The sequence below is a fragment of the Xiphias gladius genome, chromosome 10, assembly GCF_016859285.1.
Source record: "Xiphias gladius isolate SHS-SW01 ecotype Sanya breed wild chromosome 10, ASM1685928v1, whole genome shotgun sequence".
Taxonomy (NCBI): Eukaryota; Metazoa; Chordata; class Actinopteri; order Istiophoriformes; family Xiphiidae; genus Xiphias; species Xiphias gladius.
In genome coordinates, this window is record NC_053409.1 from 11,717,712 (window position 1) to 11,736,192 (window position 18,481).

The window sequence follows — 18,481 nt, forward strand, 5'->3', positions numbered from 1 at the left end:
TCACATGAGATCCAGGGACAATTGTAAACGCATTTTCCTCATTTTTAGTAGTAGTTTTTATTTAAGAAAAAAAATGTAATGCACAATGTATACAAAGCTTTTGAGACCCTTTGACAACAAAGGTGTAAAACATAGGATTCAAAAAGAGAAGACGTCTCTCTGTGAATTTTTAAAAGCATCCCATGCTTCTAGAGTTTGTGTACAGTCTGTGGTACTTTTGTAAATAACTGGCATAAGTCAAAAGAGATGTCAGAGTGAGGAGGTCAAAGGTAGATTAATGAGTAACATGAGGTAACTCTGTAAGGTTATGTTACCACCCAAAAATGGTTAGCCCCTGAGAATCCCAGGTCAGCTACACCTCTATCAAGCACCAAATACCATTAAACATGTGTTGCAGGACATCATTTCCCTTTCACCCAGTATAAAAACGTTTACATTTGTATTATGTGGAGTGCCTTGTGGAGTCTTTTATGTAGCTCCCAGCAGCGTGGATTTTTGGTCTGGGGGTTTGATCCCTCCACACTCACTGAAAATGTTCAAAAGTGCCGCCTCGATGGAGAAGAGGTGCTCATCCTCCACCTCAGGACAGCAGAGTCGCATGAACTCCGCCAGGCGGAGCAGGTATTCGATATTGTGGCCCGTGTTGCCGCTGCAGATGGCAATCTGGGCAGCAATCTCTTTGTGCGAGGCCGGACCAAGGTAGATGGGGTTGTTCGAAGTAGCGATGTAGACGAGGGCCAACAGCGGACCCTGGCCTTTCTCCCTAGGGATGAACTCCACCGTCTGTGTTATGTAACCCCCCAACACAACCTCTCTCATGTTCAGGTACTGAAGGGATTCTTCAATCTGGGAGGCAGCGACTTCATAGACCACTCCCCATGTGCACGACTGCCGGGAAAACAAGTGGCAGGGAGATACAGTAGTTAAGTTTGCACAATATGATTGAATGCTAATGGCAGAGAGAAGTGAGCATATGATGGTGATACATGGTTATACAGCTACAGTGCAGTTCACTGGGAGCTCCCAAAACAAGGACGGGCTTACCTCCTGATCCTCCACTAGTGTGACCACTCTGCCTGGCTGTAGAGAGCAAGGACACACACACAGTGAGAACGTGCAAGCAAGTCACACATCAACGACAACAAGTGTTGTACCTCACAATAATACATAGTCATCAGAAATGATAAAGGGACAATTAAAATCATCAGAAAGCCGTCAGAAAGTATTTGAACGTATTGGAAAACAATACTGTATGATAGTGAAGCGGCGTTTCAGTGGCAGTTGTATCTAAAAATCGCACCTTTTCCTTGTCCCCTCGGTAAAAGTCATCTCCTTGCCAGAAGCGTCTTTTGTACCCTTTAATATAGCCGATTTTGCTCCTTTTGTAAGCAAAATCAGGTTTCCACACTAGGGAGCCATATCCAAATATCCACAGGCTGCTCCTTTCCTTCATAATGTCTTGAGGTTTCATGGTAGTCATTGGTTGTGTGTTTTTTTTTTTTTTGTTTTTTTTTTTAAAGCGGACAAAAAACGCTTATGCCACCACTTCTGTCAGCGAGCGCCAGCTCTCCGGTGTCTCCTCTCTTCTTTCTATCGCCCTACGCATTCCCATGCATCAGGACTGTCACTGCGATAAAAAAAAAAAAAAAAAAAAAAGTGCTTGTGGCAGAAATCCTCTCCCGAATCCGGAGACAGTCTTGCGGAGGGCGTCGCGTCGGCTATCAGGGCTCCGTCGCCTCAAAACGCCGCCTCGGACGCGCGGATATCGCCGTTTCTCCTCCGACACTTCGCTCGCAAACACGTGTATTTGTTGTTCAGAGTACGTCAGCGCCGGGCGGCCTCGACCAATGAGATCGCGTCCGGGGGCAGGCCCAGGTAACGGATAAACCAATCGGGGTCATTTTGGGCGGTGACGCCGCAAAACCGGTGTTTTCAGCACGCTGTTCTGGGAAAATCGTTTGGGTTACGCCGCGTTTACAAGAAGTGCGGAGGAAATTAGGTTTTAGTTTGAGCTTGTACATTCCCAACTCTTTTCTGTATTCCCCTTTTTTCTTTAATCATTTCTTGTTACAGCTACAGGTTTTACTTTTTATTTTATTTTCTTCTTTTGAACGTTTTACATCGTGGTCCGGCGCATACGAGCCTGTATCGTCACTACCATTTTATTCCCGTTTTAGGATGTGGGCGCACCTATCGTGTCCTTCAGTGTCAAACAGTCAGCGACAGTCCCGGGAATAATCACATTACCTATAACTAAGCTCATTAGGTGTCTGTGTTCCGCACAGACCGCCCGTTCGGGCTGATCGAGAGCCAACGTGTCCTCTACCTGTCACTTTCACTGTACCTGCTGTTTGACGAGCTAAAACGTTACAGTGGACGAGACTTCCCGCTCCTGCAACGCCACACAAAACCTACCGCCCCCAAGTGGTAGTAAGAGACATGGCTCCATTCTTGAGACTGAATAAAATGGACGATTCGGTGCCGTGACCTTTGCTGTAGGAGCTCAGGCGGTTAAAGAGCGAGACGTTCAAAGTGACGGGGGGGAGGGGGGGGTACTGCTGGTTTGTTACGGTTCCCTGCTTCATGGAGGCCTGGCAGCGGCTGGGCTGTTTGCTGTGCTCGCGCTCCAGTAGTGAAAAGGGCACATCCAGACTTTCTCACTGACTAAATTCCTCACACCTCACTCTGTCCCGCCCCCCCCTTGGACCTTTCAGCCAGGGCCATGAGAGACCGCTTATCCCCAAACATCATATCTGGCCTCCAGTGCTTTGTACTTAAGAGCTACTCAAAGATATGATATCCTGAGATACAGTAGCAGTTCAGAGAAGCGGTTAAGTCGAAAGACCACAAGGACTCTTTATTTTCACATACAGATCTTTTAAAATATATATCTTTTTGTTTGAGTATTTCCTTACATTGCTGCCAATTACAACACTGTCCACTGAATGATTGCTAGCACACTGATTTCACATCACACTGACACAGATGTCGTGGACATACAGGAGACACGGAATCATCAGCACTGCTACCAGGCCAAATATGACTGTATCTATAGACAATGAAGCCACTTCCACACGGACACGCATAAAGTTTCTAGATGATTCCAACATTTAAATTAGGATCGCTAGCTGACCACATGTACACTCAACCATCGAAGACCAACAAACAAACAGTGTACCAGATATGTATTCATTGTTTCTTTTTTATAACAAAAAATAATAATAAAATAAAACACCAACAACACTTTAAAAATAAATTCACCTTTTTGGGGCATCAACTTAAAAACAGATGTACAATTCATACTTCTAATCTCAACATATAAATATACAGTATATACAAAATAATCTTATAAAACATAGAAAGAGAAAGATCAGTGCTTCATATTCTTAAATTACTAATGAAAGACTAATCTTACAAAATAACATTATTGGTTCAGTAATTTCCTTTGAAGGCGTCCTTGGTACGATAGTCACTTCATGTATTTCTTTGTCTTCATTTAAGGGTGATCTTGCATAAGGTAAAACAAGGCCCTATCATGAGTTTCTCTGCATGGCGCTATAGCATATTGCATCTTTTGATCTTTTAGTTACCTCCATGTTGCTGTGCAAAGGAATCAAGATAAGGCGGGGCACAACGTTTTTCTTAAACACATATACAGTATAAGGCTTTCTGATCTAGGCTGCATACATTCTTTATTTAAAAAAAAGAAAAAAAAGATTTGATTTACAAAACTGATAACCTTATTATCCTTCAAAAATGAACCGTTTTCAGTAGTTTTTGTCCCTTTTTGATTTAGCACAATGCTGATTTTTTTTGTTTGCATAGCACATTGCAGGCCACAAAAAAATGGAAAAGGCTGGCTCCTTCCACAGGCTTGTTGGCAGTAAGTTGATTTGTTGATTGCTGATTACTGCAATAAGGTGGTGAGGAGCACATAGAGATAGTCCCCTTCTTCTAATCAACACGCAGGCATACACGGATCAGCCTTTATGCCCTTGGATGAACTTGGACGGAGCAGACAAGGGTTTGAGTCGAAAACATTAAAGGCGCATCCACAGGTCAGATTTGCTCATTATTTCCTGCAGTCTTTTTTTCAGTCTTTACATTCTCACAAAGTTTAGTAGCTTTAGTTCTATTGCATTCGACGAGCACACCGGCTCCATCCAGTTATCAAGTTTTCAAGAGCAGCAACTTTCATTTAAATAAATCCCAGTCTCTCCACACTTGTAAACAGTCCAAAAGAAATCCAATGTTGACAACGAATAATATCTTCCATGTATTATACCTGCAAGAGAAGAAGATGGAGAGATGATGTGACTACCTCTGCACTTAATCCATTCAAAACAAACAACTCAGGTCATGCACGGCATAAGACGCACAAGCAAGAGGAAAAAATGGATTCAATATGACAAAACTTACCTCAGTTGCAATGATGCATTCATTTTTCTCCTCTGCTATTACAAAGACAGACTGGTACATTGAATCTCTGGAGGAACATATTGTTGATATTCTACACTCTGGCCTTTCGCTGTAAAGTAGAGATACATCGTGTCAGTTAACGAGCACAAGAAATGTCTTAAAAGAGTCTGACATTGATAGGAAAATCAACCCCTTCAGGTCAAAGTATTCACATCTTTGTGTCACAGAAGAAGTGGCCAACATCTACAGTGCTACACAGAGACAAATACATCCCCTTAATACAGCTACTCATTTAATCATTTCATGTGCACTTACCTATACGTTCTACTCAAATGCTTTTTATCTTCTCTCGTCTTTTCACAGTTTTCATCTTTGTCCAGAAGGGACAGTTCGTCCTTGTACCCCGTGGAGGTTTTATAGTCCAGGTGGTAGTGGTTGATGTGTTTGTGATTAGACTTTTCCCTGGGACAGTCCACCTCCAAATCGATCTTTTTATTGGTATTCTTGAGCTCTAGAGTAGAGATGAGGTTCTCTTTCTGAAAGTCAACCTTGGACAGGTTGTTCATAGTCTCCGAGTCCTGCCCCGTGTTTCTCTGCTTCTTGACGTGACGTATCACCACCACTACCATGCAGAAAAGGACCAGAACAGCCACCAGGCCCACTCCCAAGCTGATGGCTGCTAAGCTCAACTTGTCACTGGGCCCCCAACCTGTGTTGGGGCCCAGTGTGGTGCTGGCTAAAGGCACAACGCTGGACTGGCACTTGGGGCCGCTGTAATGGGCGGGGCAGATGCAGAAAGGCTGGCCTGTGGCTTCAATGGTGCAGGTCCCTCCGTTCAGGCAGTGCCAAGAGGCACAGCGGTCTGTAGGCTTGTCGCAGTGGCGGCCTGTGTACCCTGGGGGGCAGGAGCAGGTGTAGTCGTTGATGCTGTCTATGCAGGTGGAGCCGTTTGCACAGGGGTTCCTGGCACACTCGTTTATGTTGATCTCACAGCGCGCTCCCGTGAAGCCTGAGCGACAGCTGCACAGTCGGCGGTTGCCATGGATCACGCAGTGTCCACCTATGCAAAACAACACAGCGTTACGGAGGCTTTTCACATGATTTCTAACACAGAAATGGCAGAACTATTTTTCATATAGAAAGAATGATGTATTACCATTGGTGCATTGCAGTGAGGTACATTTATCCACTTTCTTCTCACAGTTGAGTCCAGTGTATCCTGCTGGACACTCACATACGTAACTATTCCCATTATCCCTCTCTCTGCACTTGCCACCGTGGAAGCAGGGTGTATCTGCGCAGGTCAGCATCTTGTGTTCACAGTGTGTCCCTTCAAACCCCCGTGGGCATACACACCTATAGCCATTCTCAGAGTCCTGCAGGGAGAGAGATATAAAGTTTATCAAAAAGCTCCCTGTCAGATGTTTTTTTATCGTATCCTGTTCTCGACTGCCCCAACGAACCCCATTATCCTTAGTTTGAATTCTATTTACAGTACACAGTCTGTGAACTGGGTCATCTACTGACTTGACAATCGATAGCATCCTCTTGGACTAGCAGATAGACCGAGGCAAAAACAAAAACAGGAAAGCCTGTGTTGTGGGAAAGGAGAGAAAGAGACTTCCGGACTCACCAGGCACTGGCCTCCGTTGTGACAGGGCTGGCTGTCACACTCCCTGACCTCTGAGTCACAGTTAACCCCAGTGAAGCCCGGCAGGCAGGTGCAGGTGTAGCTGCCGTGGCCTGTGTTCATACATGTGGCCCCGTTAGCACAGGGTTTGTGATGGGTGCAGTAGTTCAGATCTGTAAACAAATGGGTGGAAACATTACTAGAAGAACCAAAACGAGGCCCCGTACTGAGGCTTTTATTTACAGTACCAACATTGCATTCACTTTCCTTATTTGGCTTTTTTTTTTTTTTTTCACTTGCAGTTTAGAGAAAGAAGTGGTCACGCACCTTGGTCACAAAAGATGCCTCCCCAGCCTTCTTTGCAGGTGCACTGCCACGGCTCTTTACAGGTACCATGTTTACAGGACGGATGGAGTTTACACACATCACAAAAGAGTCCCTGCCAGCCCTCTCTGCATCTGTTCACACATAAAACAGCACAACGTGACCGCTGGCTCACACACACAGATTAACACTCATGTTCTGCTTTCTCATAATAGAGAAAACCCTACTAAAAAAAACCCCATTATTTACATATTGTATTCTTTTTATACACAGTGACTTAGCTTTGATACTGTTAGAGAGGGTTTAAAACAGAAAGAGGTTGCAGTGCAGAACAAAATCAGGCACAATGTTCCATTTTTGATGCATAATAAGGTAGTGACAAGTGACTAGTGACCCCCCCAGCCTATGAACAGAGCTGACAATTTAATTAGATAATTATGAATAGACAAAAAACATACAAGCGAACACTCACTTGCACTCTCCGGGCACTGTGCAGTTTCCATTCCTTTCGTTGCATCCGTCAAGACAGATTGCTGTGAAAAAAACAAAAAACAAAAAAAAACCCATAATGAGACACAATGAAATCTGTTACCTGACCATATCAGCGGCGTAACATCATTCGCCTCTCCTGCCCTGTGCTGCATGTGACGGTGCCTTTGCGTGGTTTTTAGGGTGTTGCGCGACTGGTTAGTGCGGAGCAGATGCTTGTTCTCAAAAAAAAAAAAAAAGCGGGACAGCTGCCCCATTGTTATGGGTGGGCAGTTCGAGCCCCGTTTGCAGCTGCTGCCCTGCACCGCACCAACAATAGAGCCCGCAATTTAGTGGCGCGTGGCGGCCGATAATGCCGCGATTAACCCCAGCGCGTGCTGCTGGGCGACCACCGCCCTGGATTAAACCGCTCGCGCCCGGAGAGAAAGTGCGCCAAATCGTAGCCCCCGTGTGTGTGTGTGTGTGTGTGTGTCTTCAAATTTCGCCCTAATGGCTCCTCTCCGCCATTGTGTTCGGCGGCGTCACATCCGAAAATACACACCCGCAGCTGTGTATGCAGGTAATTCAGACAATAGAGCTCTAAAGGAAAGTTATTGTGTGTTGTAAAAAAAAAAAAAAAAAAAAAACAACAAAAAGGCGTCAGTTTGCAGCCTGTTTTAGCTTAATGTTCAAGAAAAAACATTGCGTGGCGGAAGAACACATCAAAAGGTACCCAAACATTTCACCCCAAGTAAATGTGCTCTCCTATACAAGCGGCGTTGCGCTGCCTGTTGTACAACTTTAAATTGTCTTCTCTGAACCGTGCCATTGCCTACGGCCTTTCATCTCAACTTTAGGCCTAACCAGTGGAGACCCATTGCCTAAAGGCTGACTCCTGACCTTTTTTTTTTTTTTTTTTAATCACAAAACAAAGAAAAGTGTCCATATGGTGTCTTTACTCGTGCTTACGTTCTTGGCAGTATTCTCCCTTCCATCCCGGCAGACAGGCTATTTGCCCGTCGGGCTTGCAGGTGTAGTGGCCAAAATGGTCGTCTCTCGGAGCGCATATTTTGGAACAAGTGTCCCCGTAGTAATTTTCATTGCAGATGAACCGGTATGAGTACCTTAGCTCCGTCTGCGTCCCGCTCTGCACATCCTGGGACCACTCATGCCCTATTCCCAACTGTTTTTGGATGGCAAAAGAGCTAATCAAGAAATCAGGGTTGGTGGTGTCTGTGAAGAAGAAAAAACAAAAAAAAACAAAAGACCAAGTAGGCTATAATAGATATACTGGATTACATGAAGCAGATTCAGTTTGAAATTTAAACCGATTTAGGATGTAGTCACTACATCTTAAAGTTATACTTTGGGTGGTTTGTGTGACAATACACAACCTATAATTTCCTGTTCCCCTCACATGTGACCCCCTTTGCCCCGTTATGAAGGACCCAACAAAAAAGGTGTAAAATCCAGGAAAGGGCTTTCATGGGATTTTTGGCAGGGCCTCATATTCTCACTTAAGCCTGTGCACTTTCCCATGCATGCCAAAAATAAAACAAGGGAAGTGCGATTGTGTTGGGAGACATTTGATTGTCAAGAATTGCCGTGTGAGTCATGAGGCATCCAAACAAACACGGGTCCACGGCGCTGAAAATGCCAGATGCACTTGCCAGCACCTCGTACGCGGGGCGAGGGGGCCACAGACTCAAACGTGTGATAGGTAACAGGCCGTGCGGGCTACGCGCGGAAATGTCTCCCTCTAGTGGCGGAATGACCGCACACATCTCCTCACCTCCAGGTGGGTCCGCTGCAGGAGAGTGCCAGGCTTCGATGACTAATGAGAAGGCACCCTGTGGGGGACAAATCGGGAAACAAACGTCAGCCAAAACCTGAAATGGTAGAAAACTTAGCAAGTGTCTTTAACTTTCTTTCACGTGGAATAAGCGCGGGAAATACAGGGAGTGGGAGAGAGAATGGATGCTGTCGTTGCGCTCTGTTCTGTCAGGGGATGCAATAGACCTCCTCACATTTGATGTACAGTGGTTGGCTTTGATGAGATGCATACGGCATTAAAAGACGCATTTCTGTGGCATTTAAAACATATGTGACACCTTTAATTAAATGTGCATTACGTCGTTTTATGTATAAAATCATAAAATTGGCTATTTGTGTTTTGTTTTTTTTCCATTAAAAAACTTTTTCAAAGGCAATTTTTGTCCCTGGGAAGAAGTCTGATATTTTTTTCTCTTATCAATTCAGTTCAGTACTTAATCAGGTGAAATCTACAAGGGATGTTGTGTGTGTGCGTGTGTTCTCGTCTTTTCAGCGCAGAGGTGCGTGAGGCCGTTGGTCCCCGCGGCAGGACAGGTGCTCTTACCGGCCAGGTGAAGTTGAGCGGCAGACGCAGCCCGGCGTCCCGCTGGATGCTGAAGGAGTCGGTGCCCAGCACAGGTGTGGCGGCTGCGCCGAATATAAGGCCTCCGGGAGACACCACCGCCTGGAAGTTCTTCAGACAAACCCTGAAATAAGTCCTGCAGCCGCTCATGCTGCAGCTACGTCCGTTTGCCAGCAAACCTTTAGTATTCTGAAAGTGATGGAGATCTAGCTCGAACACACCTGATCCCAGAACCTAAAAGGATACAAATAGTGAGCAAAAACAACATAATGCAACATTTTTTTCCCCCCTAAAATAATTCTTTCCTAAATTGCAAAGGCAGAAAAATACCTGAGTAAATAATAATATAACTATTGCGAGGATAGAGGTGAACCAAACGGCCATCCTTTAGAGTTTGATGTGCGTATCCTTAACAAATCAGTTTAGTCGCCCCACCAAAACGCTCCTATTCCAAATGGTGATGGCAAAAAGGGGAGTGATGACAAATAAGGTGATCAGAATAAATATAATCCTTCAAAAGCCTGCAGGACAAGATCCAGCTCCACAATCCGTATCCAGAAGAAGTTGGAAAAGACCGAGTTATCCAGTGCTTGAGGTTAGACAAATATCAGTAACGTCAATATCCACAAGTGAGTCATTCTGCGGTCTTTATGTTGCCCATCCATCGTGCCGGTCAGACGTGGTTTGAGTTTGCTGTGCCGATGCGAGGCTTGTGCTGCCAAGAGGGATGCGAGCGTGTGGCGGAGCATCAGCGCATAGTGGCTCCCAGTGAAGGATGTTTGACGTCCCTCCCAGTTTATATACCGCAGTGTTGTGTCAGTACAGACACCGTCAGTCCGCAAACGCCGCCCACTCTCCTCTCCACCTTCTTTTTTGCCGGGACTAACATTCAGCAGTCATTCAAATGTTGTTGGGGGGGTTGTCTTTTGCTTCACCTGGCCCAGAAAACAAAAACAAAAGAAAAAAACAAAAAAACAAAAACGGACTTTACATGCAGATTATCGATCCCTAAAAAAACAAAAAACAAACCAAAAAACAAAACTGAAGTATATTGCAAAACCAGATTACAGTCATTTATTGTGATATTATAGATCAAAGCCCACAGTTTGACAATGTGGGTAAATTCACTGTTGGCTGCCAGAGACGCTAAACGGCCCCAGTAAGCTCTAGGAGAACCAGTCTCCCCTCTGGAGGATCACTGATTGTTGGTGCGTCTTTACGCGCCTGGACGCCCCGTGTGGCTTCCACAAATTCTGATTTCGCAAACTTCCGTCTTGTTTCTTGTGCTCATTTTAGATGAAGAGGGCAGAGAGGGTTAAATCCACAGCTGTATGATAATGGATTTACGTCGCAAAACACACTGTGTCACTCGTAAATCAGCTGAGGAGGTTTGAACCACATGCCCTTAACTGGCAGCAGTGGGTTGTTTTTTTAATTTAAATTATTTTATTTTTTTGGATAATTGGATAGTTATCATTGGGAAAACCTTGTGAGGACAGGCAGACAGAAAAAAAACACACGCATGCATTCTGCTTTGCACATAGGGAGGAAAAGAGACCATATATTTGACTTTAGGTTGCTGTTTATTATTCTTGAGAAAAATGCCATAACAAGTGCAAGCACCCAGCTGGTCCTGCACGTTATTTAAAATCACAACACATAATAGCCTCGATTGAAAGCGCATTTGTATAAATTATAGTCGAGATGGTATCCTACATGTAGAGCAGCCGTGTTTGTTGAACTAACTTCCACCTCAGCCAGTTGAAAAAACTTTCTTCTCCTTTCAAGTGTATGTATAATTGTTCCAAGAGGGAAAAGAAAAAATGAACTCAAAAGAGTATATAAAGGCTGCTGTGCAAATAAATTCAAATGCCATATACATTTTTATCACATGTAAACTCATGCTGGGCGCAGGCATTGTTACCTTTATCGCCCCTGCAGCAGGCCAACTTGTCGGGGAGGATTTACAGTGAGGGAACAGGATTTAGGAACTGTTCCCTGGCCATGAAGGTGTCTGGCTGAACAGCTCTCCTGCCGAGATGTCTTCATATCTAGACCCCCCCCCCCACCTTTGAATTACAGGTTTGAGGTTCCGCATTAGGGCAGAGACAATAGACTATTGAGCCTGCAGCGGTGTGAGTAAGAGGCCCGGACATCTCATAGCTCTGTATTGAAGCATTTGGCGTTCCCACCATTGAATCACACAGACACTGTGGAGGATCAATGCAGCCACGTACAGTGGTTTAACCCTGTATACCTGTTCTGTGTAGAGTATAAAAATTATTTTAATTCACTTATCTTTGAGGTATCTCACCGGTTTATATGGAACCCAAAGGCCCATCAATCTCTTTTTGTAGAGAGTAGTGTGTAGAGGAATGGTGCTCCTGCCTTTCCTTCATACACATCAAAACATCCATACACTTTAATATTTGATGGACCATGGTTAAGGTTTCCCAACTGCAGCTCAGGTTACAATTCCTTGTAAAGCCTCGGTGTGTGAGCTAAACGAGCAGCGATGCTTAGATTGGAACTCCTCGGTGCAGCGTGAAGGAAAACATTGGCTTGGGTCAGATATGGAGATGCCCCTCTCTGGTGATGCACTTACCAGGCTTTCTTAATGTATGCATATTAATCTCCCGATTTTATCACACTTTTTATTTGATTTTTGTGTGAATAAATACACAGAAAACCTGTCTTAAATTAACAGGACATTTTAGTCCAGAGTTGTGTTTGTTATTTACTCTTTGCCAATGCAAACAATAATGTAACCGGCTCTTTTCTGCTGCGTTCCTCTAGAATAAACACAGCCTTGGAAACAGGCATCGGCCCACCACAGTTCCATCTGCAGTCTTGTAAGACATGATTTTTCTTTTTGACAGTGTTTTGTAAAGCTGACTTCTGATTGTGATACGGCTGCTCAGCTGGCATCCAAACCTTAAAAATAACATTTTGATTGGGAAATGAAGAGGTATGAAAGTTCCTTTGGAGTCCGACTTATTAGGAGAGTTGCTATTTACGAGAGGCTGCATGATGCAATTGTTCGGTTCTTCGGCAGACTAATGTTTGTTCCCAAGAACGCTTGCCTTCTCGACATTGCTCATAAATTTTACATTTTAACAAGATTTTGGAATCTCATTACTGGATATATTACCAATTCAATCCAGTCAAAATTGCTGGCGCTCTCTTTGATCCTGGACTGTGAGCTTTTCAAATGAAAGCGACTGACTCAAAACACATTTACTCAAAATACAGTCCACCAACATATTGTTGATACTTATTATTTCCAAAACACATGAAGATTACTGTGTCCCTCACCGATATTGGAGGCATCAAAGACCATCCTCAGTCGAATTGCCATCTGCTAAATGCCATTATGTATTTACTGTTAATTTGCAAAGTGACTAAAACAGTGACCCTGATGACGCAAGCATAAAACGTCACTTGAAAGAGACATATTGTCACAAGTGAAAACATCAGCGTCGTGTGATTATGTGTCACTTTACTGAGGATAGTATCTTTTATCCTCTAAGTAGTATTTTCTTTTCCCCTACATAGCGTGTCTCCTTAGATGCACTAAGACTTGATCAGACCACTTTCTGCTCTTTATCTGCCCTCCAATGCCAGTGGGTCGCCTGGTCTGGTCGGGGCTCAGTCCGACCACTGTTCCAACAGCAGCAACAATGTGGGCAAGTGCAAGAGGAAATTAGCTACAGTGCTAACAGATGGCACCTTTTAGCCCAGAAATCCGCCCTGTTTAAATGCACAGCAGTTTAACACTTCTTTACAGCACATTTGATCTCTATGCCCCAATCTGTCTGACCAATCAATGGGGCTTTTGATGTGCGCTGCCAATGGAGCTGAGGCATCTAAGCATGTCGCCCTCGGAGGGGAAATCACCTGCTGCCACAATTAGAAAGACGAGGGGTGTGTTCCTTCTCTCACAGCACCATGTTTGACTTAACTTAAGACTGCCTTCAGATAGAGAAATACTGTTCTCACATGTTTTTTTAATGAGTATTTGTTTCAACTGAAAAGGCTGAAATATTTGTGTGGCTGTAGAGAGAATTTCCAGAGACACTTCATGTGCTTACCATAAGGATTAAATATCAAATTGCTTACTGTTACGGAGAAAACATGACTATTTGTTCATAGTTGGCTGCAGTAAAAAGCTTTGAGACGGCCTGTTAATGAAAATTACAACTGTATGACGCATAGAGTTAAGTGAATATAATGTAATGTGGCACTTTTTTTCGTAAAAGTGATTACTGATTCTCTTCTGCATATGTTCACAGGCTTTTTAAAAAAAGTAAAATGTGTAAAAAATTATAATGGATGTCTGTTTTCCCTCAGTTTAAACCTACAACACTTCAGCTGACATTGGGTTGGATTTAGGGCTCCTTACATTATTGTCCCCTGTCGGATAGGAGCCCGTGGTCTGCTGTGGAACTTTCCAGCCACCCTCTTGCTACACTGTTGACTAAACACATCCATGTCGGCACTCCTCCACCCTTACAGCGCAACCAACAACACGCCTCGGTCACTGACATCATGTCGTGCTGCATGTAGGTGTCACCACCCCTACGTCAAGATGCTGGGTTACTGAAATTAACGTCCGATGGATGGTAGCATCAAGACATCATTAATGCCTGGAGCAATTTATGGCTCAACAGCACACTTTTTTTTAAAGGCTTCTGCTCAGGCCGGGGTGATCTGAGGCCATGTGTGTAACAGCTGTCCTTGTGCCAGTGAGCCAGGAGACAGCAGCACATACCTCCCTCCCACCAGACAGGGACTGTGGTTACCCCAACCAGCAGGAACAAGTACTCTTTCAATACTCGATATTGATTCGAACAGATCAGCTCCACCTTTGACACGTGGACCGTCAGCAGGGACCATAAGCGTCACCACATCTGTCATTCTATCCGAATGATGTCTGCATTGCGGCTACATTTTAGCGGATGCATTTCCCCTTTTTTTGGTGCCCTTTCGTCATTGTCCTCCTGTTACTGCTGTTTGTGTTGCACTTGAACAGAAAATAAATATGCGAGGGACACTCCCAAGCACAGCGCATGAAAGCCAAACATGTTTTTGTGTCCAAGCAGTTCTCACTGGTGATTACCAGTGCAAGGCTAATTGTGTATGTGGAAGAAGCTACTGTAGCCGTGAGGAAATCCTCCCTTGCCAGAGTCAAAGCATCATTGCTCTACGCAAGACAAAACCTCAGAGCAGGAAAAGGAAAGAGATAAATGGAGGAGAGGGAAGAGCGTGCTGGTGTGAAGAGCGCTGTTAAAACTGCGCCAGTAAGCCAATTAGGAAGACCCTCCTGAGACTATGAATGCTCAGGCCTCGGTGGCCTGCACTTCACACACTATTCTACCTGTCAACATGAGGTTTGAACAGGTGTGTGCCTTTATGTGCCGCACACTGGGTGTCTCTCTGTCCTCAAGTGATTCTGGCAGCACAGACGGGCCACAGGCAGAGTTTTAAATAGCTCCTATGAGTTGTCTTTTATTGAAGGTGCCTGGCTTTGTGAATCAGGGGAAGCTTTCATCAAAGTAATAGCCAATATTAATCTTCAAAGTTGCAAGGGTTTTGGCCTCGGTGTCACCACAGGGGAAATTCAACATAATCACTGAACACCAACAGCGTCATTAACATCTAGTAATTTCACCTTGGCATGCCACGCTGTTAGATGCTGTGATTTGGTGTGATAAGGGCCTGTGATTCTGGTTTAATTATCCAGAGACTTAATGATCTCTTATCTGCTATTCTTCCTCCACTTCCTGACCAGGGGCACATGACCCAGAGTGCACTACACTATATTATTGTTTATTTATATAGACGGACATAGAACTATTTTAGGAGGGTCTGTTGTTTTTTCCTTGAAACTCCTATAAAGTCGTCTCCAATTTGGTCTGTGCACAAGCAGTTTCCCACCTGTACTTCCATTTTCACGAAGAGAGGTTCTTGGGAATTTGTTCTGCTGGCATTGTGTGTGGGAGAGTTATGTTTCAGGATGATGCACGTGGATGTGTTGTCTTTGAAGGGAAGAGGCGTGGGAGGACTCTCAGACATCCACTTCTGCCATTTTCTGTACCTGTGCGAGGCCTTTTCTTTGTCCCACCAAAGAATCATCACAAGCTTTCAGCAGCCATCAGAGTGAAATGTGACCATTTGTTTGGATTCCATGTAGTTAGCTGAACTGCAGTTGACCTCATAACTGCTCACTGTGTACATACACACAAACCCATCTCCACTCTGCAGGACAAACAACAGAAACAAATCCTTTTGTGTAGAGTGATTGTTATCCAAGTCAACTTAAGGCCTGGACATGATGTTAACAGAAGTGTACCGCACAGATGGAAGATGTATACTTTTCCAAAGCCAGTTTGTGTTCCTGTGGCCAATGAGTTAGTGGGCTTCACGCCATGTGTGACATCACTCAGGGCTCTGTCCATGCTTACCCAGCCTCGCACTGAGACAACATGGCCTGCCTGGGTGCCGTTTGATTGATTCTCTCAGTGCTGAGGAGTCTGGGCGCAGCCTGTTTGTCTAGTAAAGGCTCATTGAGGCTGGATCTTCGCTGATGAGATTGTGTAGTAGGGCTTCACATTTACAGTGATGAATATGTTCTCACAGGGCCTAACTAGCAGGCAGCAGCACTTATGCATTCTATTCCGACTAAATTTCCAAGGTCATGCCTGGCAGCGCAGGAGGAGCTCCCTCACTGCCAGGCCTAATGGCTGTGAAGTGTTGTTCCAACTTGACCCCATGAGTCCCAAGTTGCCCCAGTTCTTACTCCTCTGACTTGGCTCTCATAGGCAATTTTCATGTCTATGTCCAATATTTGACATCTCTCAAGAACTCTGTGATCTCCAGACCGCACTCATACTTTTGATATTCCATCATTCCATCATTCCATCAAAAATGCACCACTGTGCAATGTTCGCATTTTGAACAACCAATTTCTTCCTTATGTGGAAAACCTGCGCAAAAAGAGCGTGCGGAGGAGTGATCCCTCATCGGCATTCAAACGGCGGAGTGGGGCTTTTGAAGCCGGGGCATTTCTAATGGATGAAGATGACTAGTTAACTATGTCATGAAAATTAATCTTTCTGGTCAGAGTTTGTATTCTCAAACATTCCATGATGATTCATTAGCCAGAGTGATGAATGGCGCTGATAGCGTAAGTGCAGACCTAGCACATTTGAGCAGCAATAATTGTTTATATTGTAGCCCTATGATGTAGGCTGTGAACTAAAAACTGTGTTGCCGACCATATTACATAGACTTCATATATTTCTGAAATATAGTTTCAGAAATTAATTAAATTATACTATTTCCATCAGTATATAACTTACAGGAATTTGATATTACTTGCCTCATTGTATACAATGATTTTTTTTTATGCCATAAAATGCTCACAAACTGTGTAATATGTTGGAGTTGGTAAGGCTCTGAGAGAGCAGCAGTGTGTTCCCTCTCACGGTAATTACAAACATGGCGCTATGAGAAGCTTATGTAACCCCTGAGGAGCATTTAGCTGACCTGTCACACAATACAACTCACTGAGCCTTTCATCTGTGCGGTCAGATGCTGGCTCGGCACTGCATGGTAAGGTCTGCTGAAGTGTGCCGTCATTTATGGAGGATATGTGGAGGATATATATTGCATATATATAGATATTGCACATTTGTGCAATTGGAGGGATAAGTATTTTATTTGGTAAGGTTTCATTTGAAAAGCTAAAGCTAGAATTTAATGCTCCAGTGTGTGTGATGGACCAAAGAGAATCTCTGATATGAGGAGCCATTACTTAAGTAGTAATGGCTCTGCTACTTTGAAGCTCTCCCTTGAAAGTATAACGATTTTAAGATTCTGTGTGCTTTTGTTGACATGCCGTGATTTGGAAGTGGTACTTCACTTTCCCCTGATAGTGGTAGTGACAAGTGTCCATTGGTCACTTTGTGTCACCCGCTCCGCTAACAGCCGTTACCCTCCGCCCTCCACCTCCCGCCCTCTCACCCTCACCCCATCCTCGGCCTTACCCCAAGCCTGGGAGCGGAATTCTGGGAACATTTTTCCATGTGAAATGCCGAGGTCCAGTCAAGGGGTGTGACGCCAGTGCATTGTTCCAGCGGCAAAAAAAGGAACCGCTTGTGATGAGGCCAATTCCTGTTGGTCCCAAAAAAACAGGCACTTTCTCACACCGACTTCCTTCCTCATTGGACAGCACAAAACAATCCCAGACCAACCAGCAAAATGAAAAAGAAAGAAAGAGAAGGAAAAAGAGCAGTAGGAGAGGTGAGCTTGGGTATTCTCAGTCTGTGCAGGTTGCGTGTCGGTAGCTGGAAAGACATAGATTATCTCTGCAATCTCCAGTATTAACCTGACTGTCCCTATCAAAGGTAGAGGTCCTTTATCTGCAGAGACAGACCCCTGCAAAAAGTGCTTACCATTATGCACTGTATGCTAGTGACAAACAACAGGCTGGTCTTGTCTTTACTGCCTGTATGATCGTCATCACTTCAGCTACTCTAAATGCACTCGGCTTTTTTACTGTCCCTGAATGTTTGCTTTCAGCGTGAAGAAAACAGGCAGTGATTGCGGTTTGATCTTAAACCTTGCTATCATGCTATGAATTATACTTTTAGGAAAGCTCTTTGTGACAGATTGAGAAAACAGAAAAGGAATGAGGGAAGCAAGTGAGGAGGCCAGCAAGGCTCAACTGATTGAGAGAGCAGGACTCAGGAAGCACCTGCCTGTGTGGAGGGCCGAGCATTTATCTGACCCCGCTCACATCAGGTGGTTTCCTTGTTTACGTTATCTCCCTGCAGCCCCCTGTGGCCCAGCCCCTATTGGCTGCCCTGGGCCACTCCTTTTTCCACCACATTCATTGATCTTAAGAGGGCTCGCAACTTCCCTGTTTCTCCTTTCCCACCAGAATGACTTTAAAGAGGAGAAACTTGCCCTTCACCACCCTGGAGCTCAATGGCAAATGGAGGGGTCAGTTTAATAAGCTAAAAACTCAAAGCTCCACCCGACCTCTCACCTCTGTCCTAACAACACAAACATGACAGCCTTGATGACTATCTTCCTTTTCCTCCTCATGCCTATACTTGGGCTCAGTGAAAACAAGTAGGCTCATCAATTAGCCTGACTGATAACTTTGATCCTGCAAGGTTAACCTGATCCAATACAGGTGACGTGTAGGACAGCATGTCACTTGTATTGCTCAACCCTAA

General features: G+C 44.5%; 2 protein-coding genes across 3 annotated transcripts; both read right to left on the reverse strand.

Annotated features, from left to right (window-relative positions):
- Positions 1–69: 69 nt before the first annotated feature.
- LOC120795607 (glutathione-specific gamma-glutamylcyclotransferase 1-like) lies at positions 70–1,772 on the reverse strand. The gene is made up of 3 exons (XM_040137664.1): positions 1,301–1,772; positions 1,045–1,080; positions 70–888 (listed from the first exon to the last, which is right to left on the reverse strand). Exons 1-3 carry the CDS (start codon positions 1,478–1,480, stop codon positions 469–471), a joined length of 636 nt encoding a protein of 211 aa, XP_039993598.1. The 5' UTR covers positions 1,481–1,772; the 3' UTR covers positions 70–468.
- A 1,085-nt stretch (positions 1,773–2,857) lies between these two features.
- On the reverse strand, positions 2,858–9,991 carry LOC120795858 (delta-like protein 4). Of its 2 annotated transcripts, none has more exons than XM_040138086.1 (11): positions 9,567–9,991; positions 9,219–9,470; positions 8,634–8,691; positions 7,811–8,074; positions 6,846–6,906; positions 6,377–6,507; positions 6,053–6,222; positions 5,576–5,795; positions 4,735–5,479; positions 4,420–4,528; positions 2,858–4,285 (listed from the first exon to the last, which is right to left on the reverse strand). In XM_040138086.1, exons 1-11 carry the CDS (start codon positions 9,618–9,620, stop codon positions 4,280–4,282), a joined length of 2,070 nt encoding a protein of 689 aa, XP_039994020.1. In that variant the 5' UTR covers positions 9,621–9,991; the 3' UTR covers positions 2,858–4,279. The 2 variants fall into 2 exon arrangements, with proteins under 2 accessions (XP_039994020.1, XP_039994019.1); XM_040138085.1 differs by having other exon boundaries at positions 8,634–8,730.
- Between the last annotated feature and the right edge of the window lie 8,490 nt (positions 9,992–18,481).

What these genes read in the sequence shown, in the direction of transcription:
- LOC120795607 (XM_040137664.1), bottom strand. Translation starts at nt 1,480, where the DNA reads ATGACTACCATGAAACCTCAAGACATTATGAAGGAAAGGAGCAGCCTG. An exon ending in ACCGAGGGGACAAGGAAAAG is followed by an intron (nt 1,081 to 1,300) that starts GTGCGATTTTTA and finishes TGCTCTCTACAG; the next exon opens with CCAGGCAGAGTGGTCACACT. An exon ending in CACTAGTGGAGGATCAGGAG is followed by an intron (nt 889 to 1,044) that starts GTAAGCCCGTCC and finishes TTTTCCCGGCAG; the next exon opens with TCGTGCACATGGGGAGTGGT.
- LOC120795858 (XM_040138085.1), bottom strand. Translation starts at nt 9,620, where the DNA reads ATGGCCGTTTGGTTCACCTCTATCCTCGCAATAGTTATATTATTATTT. An exon ending in TGCAGCGGACCCACCTGGAG is followed by an intron (nt 8,075 to 8,633) that starts GTGAGGAGATGT and finishes TCTTCTTCACAG; the next exon opens with ACACCACCAACCCTGATTTC. An exon ending in AGGCATCTTTTGTGACCAAG is followed by an intron (nt 6,223 to 6,376) that starts GTGCGTGACCAC and finishes ATTTGTTTACAG; the next exon opens with ATCTGAACTACTGCACCCAT.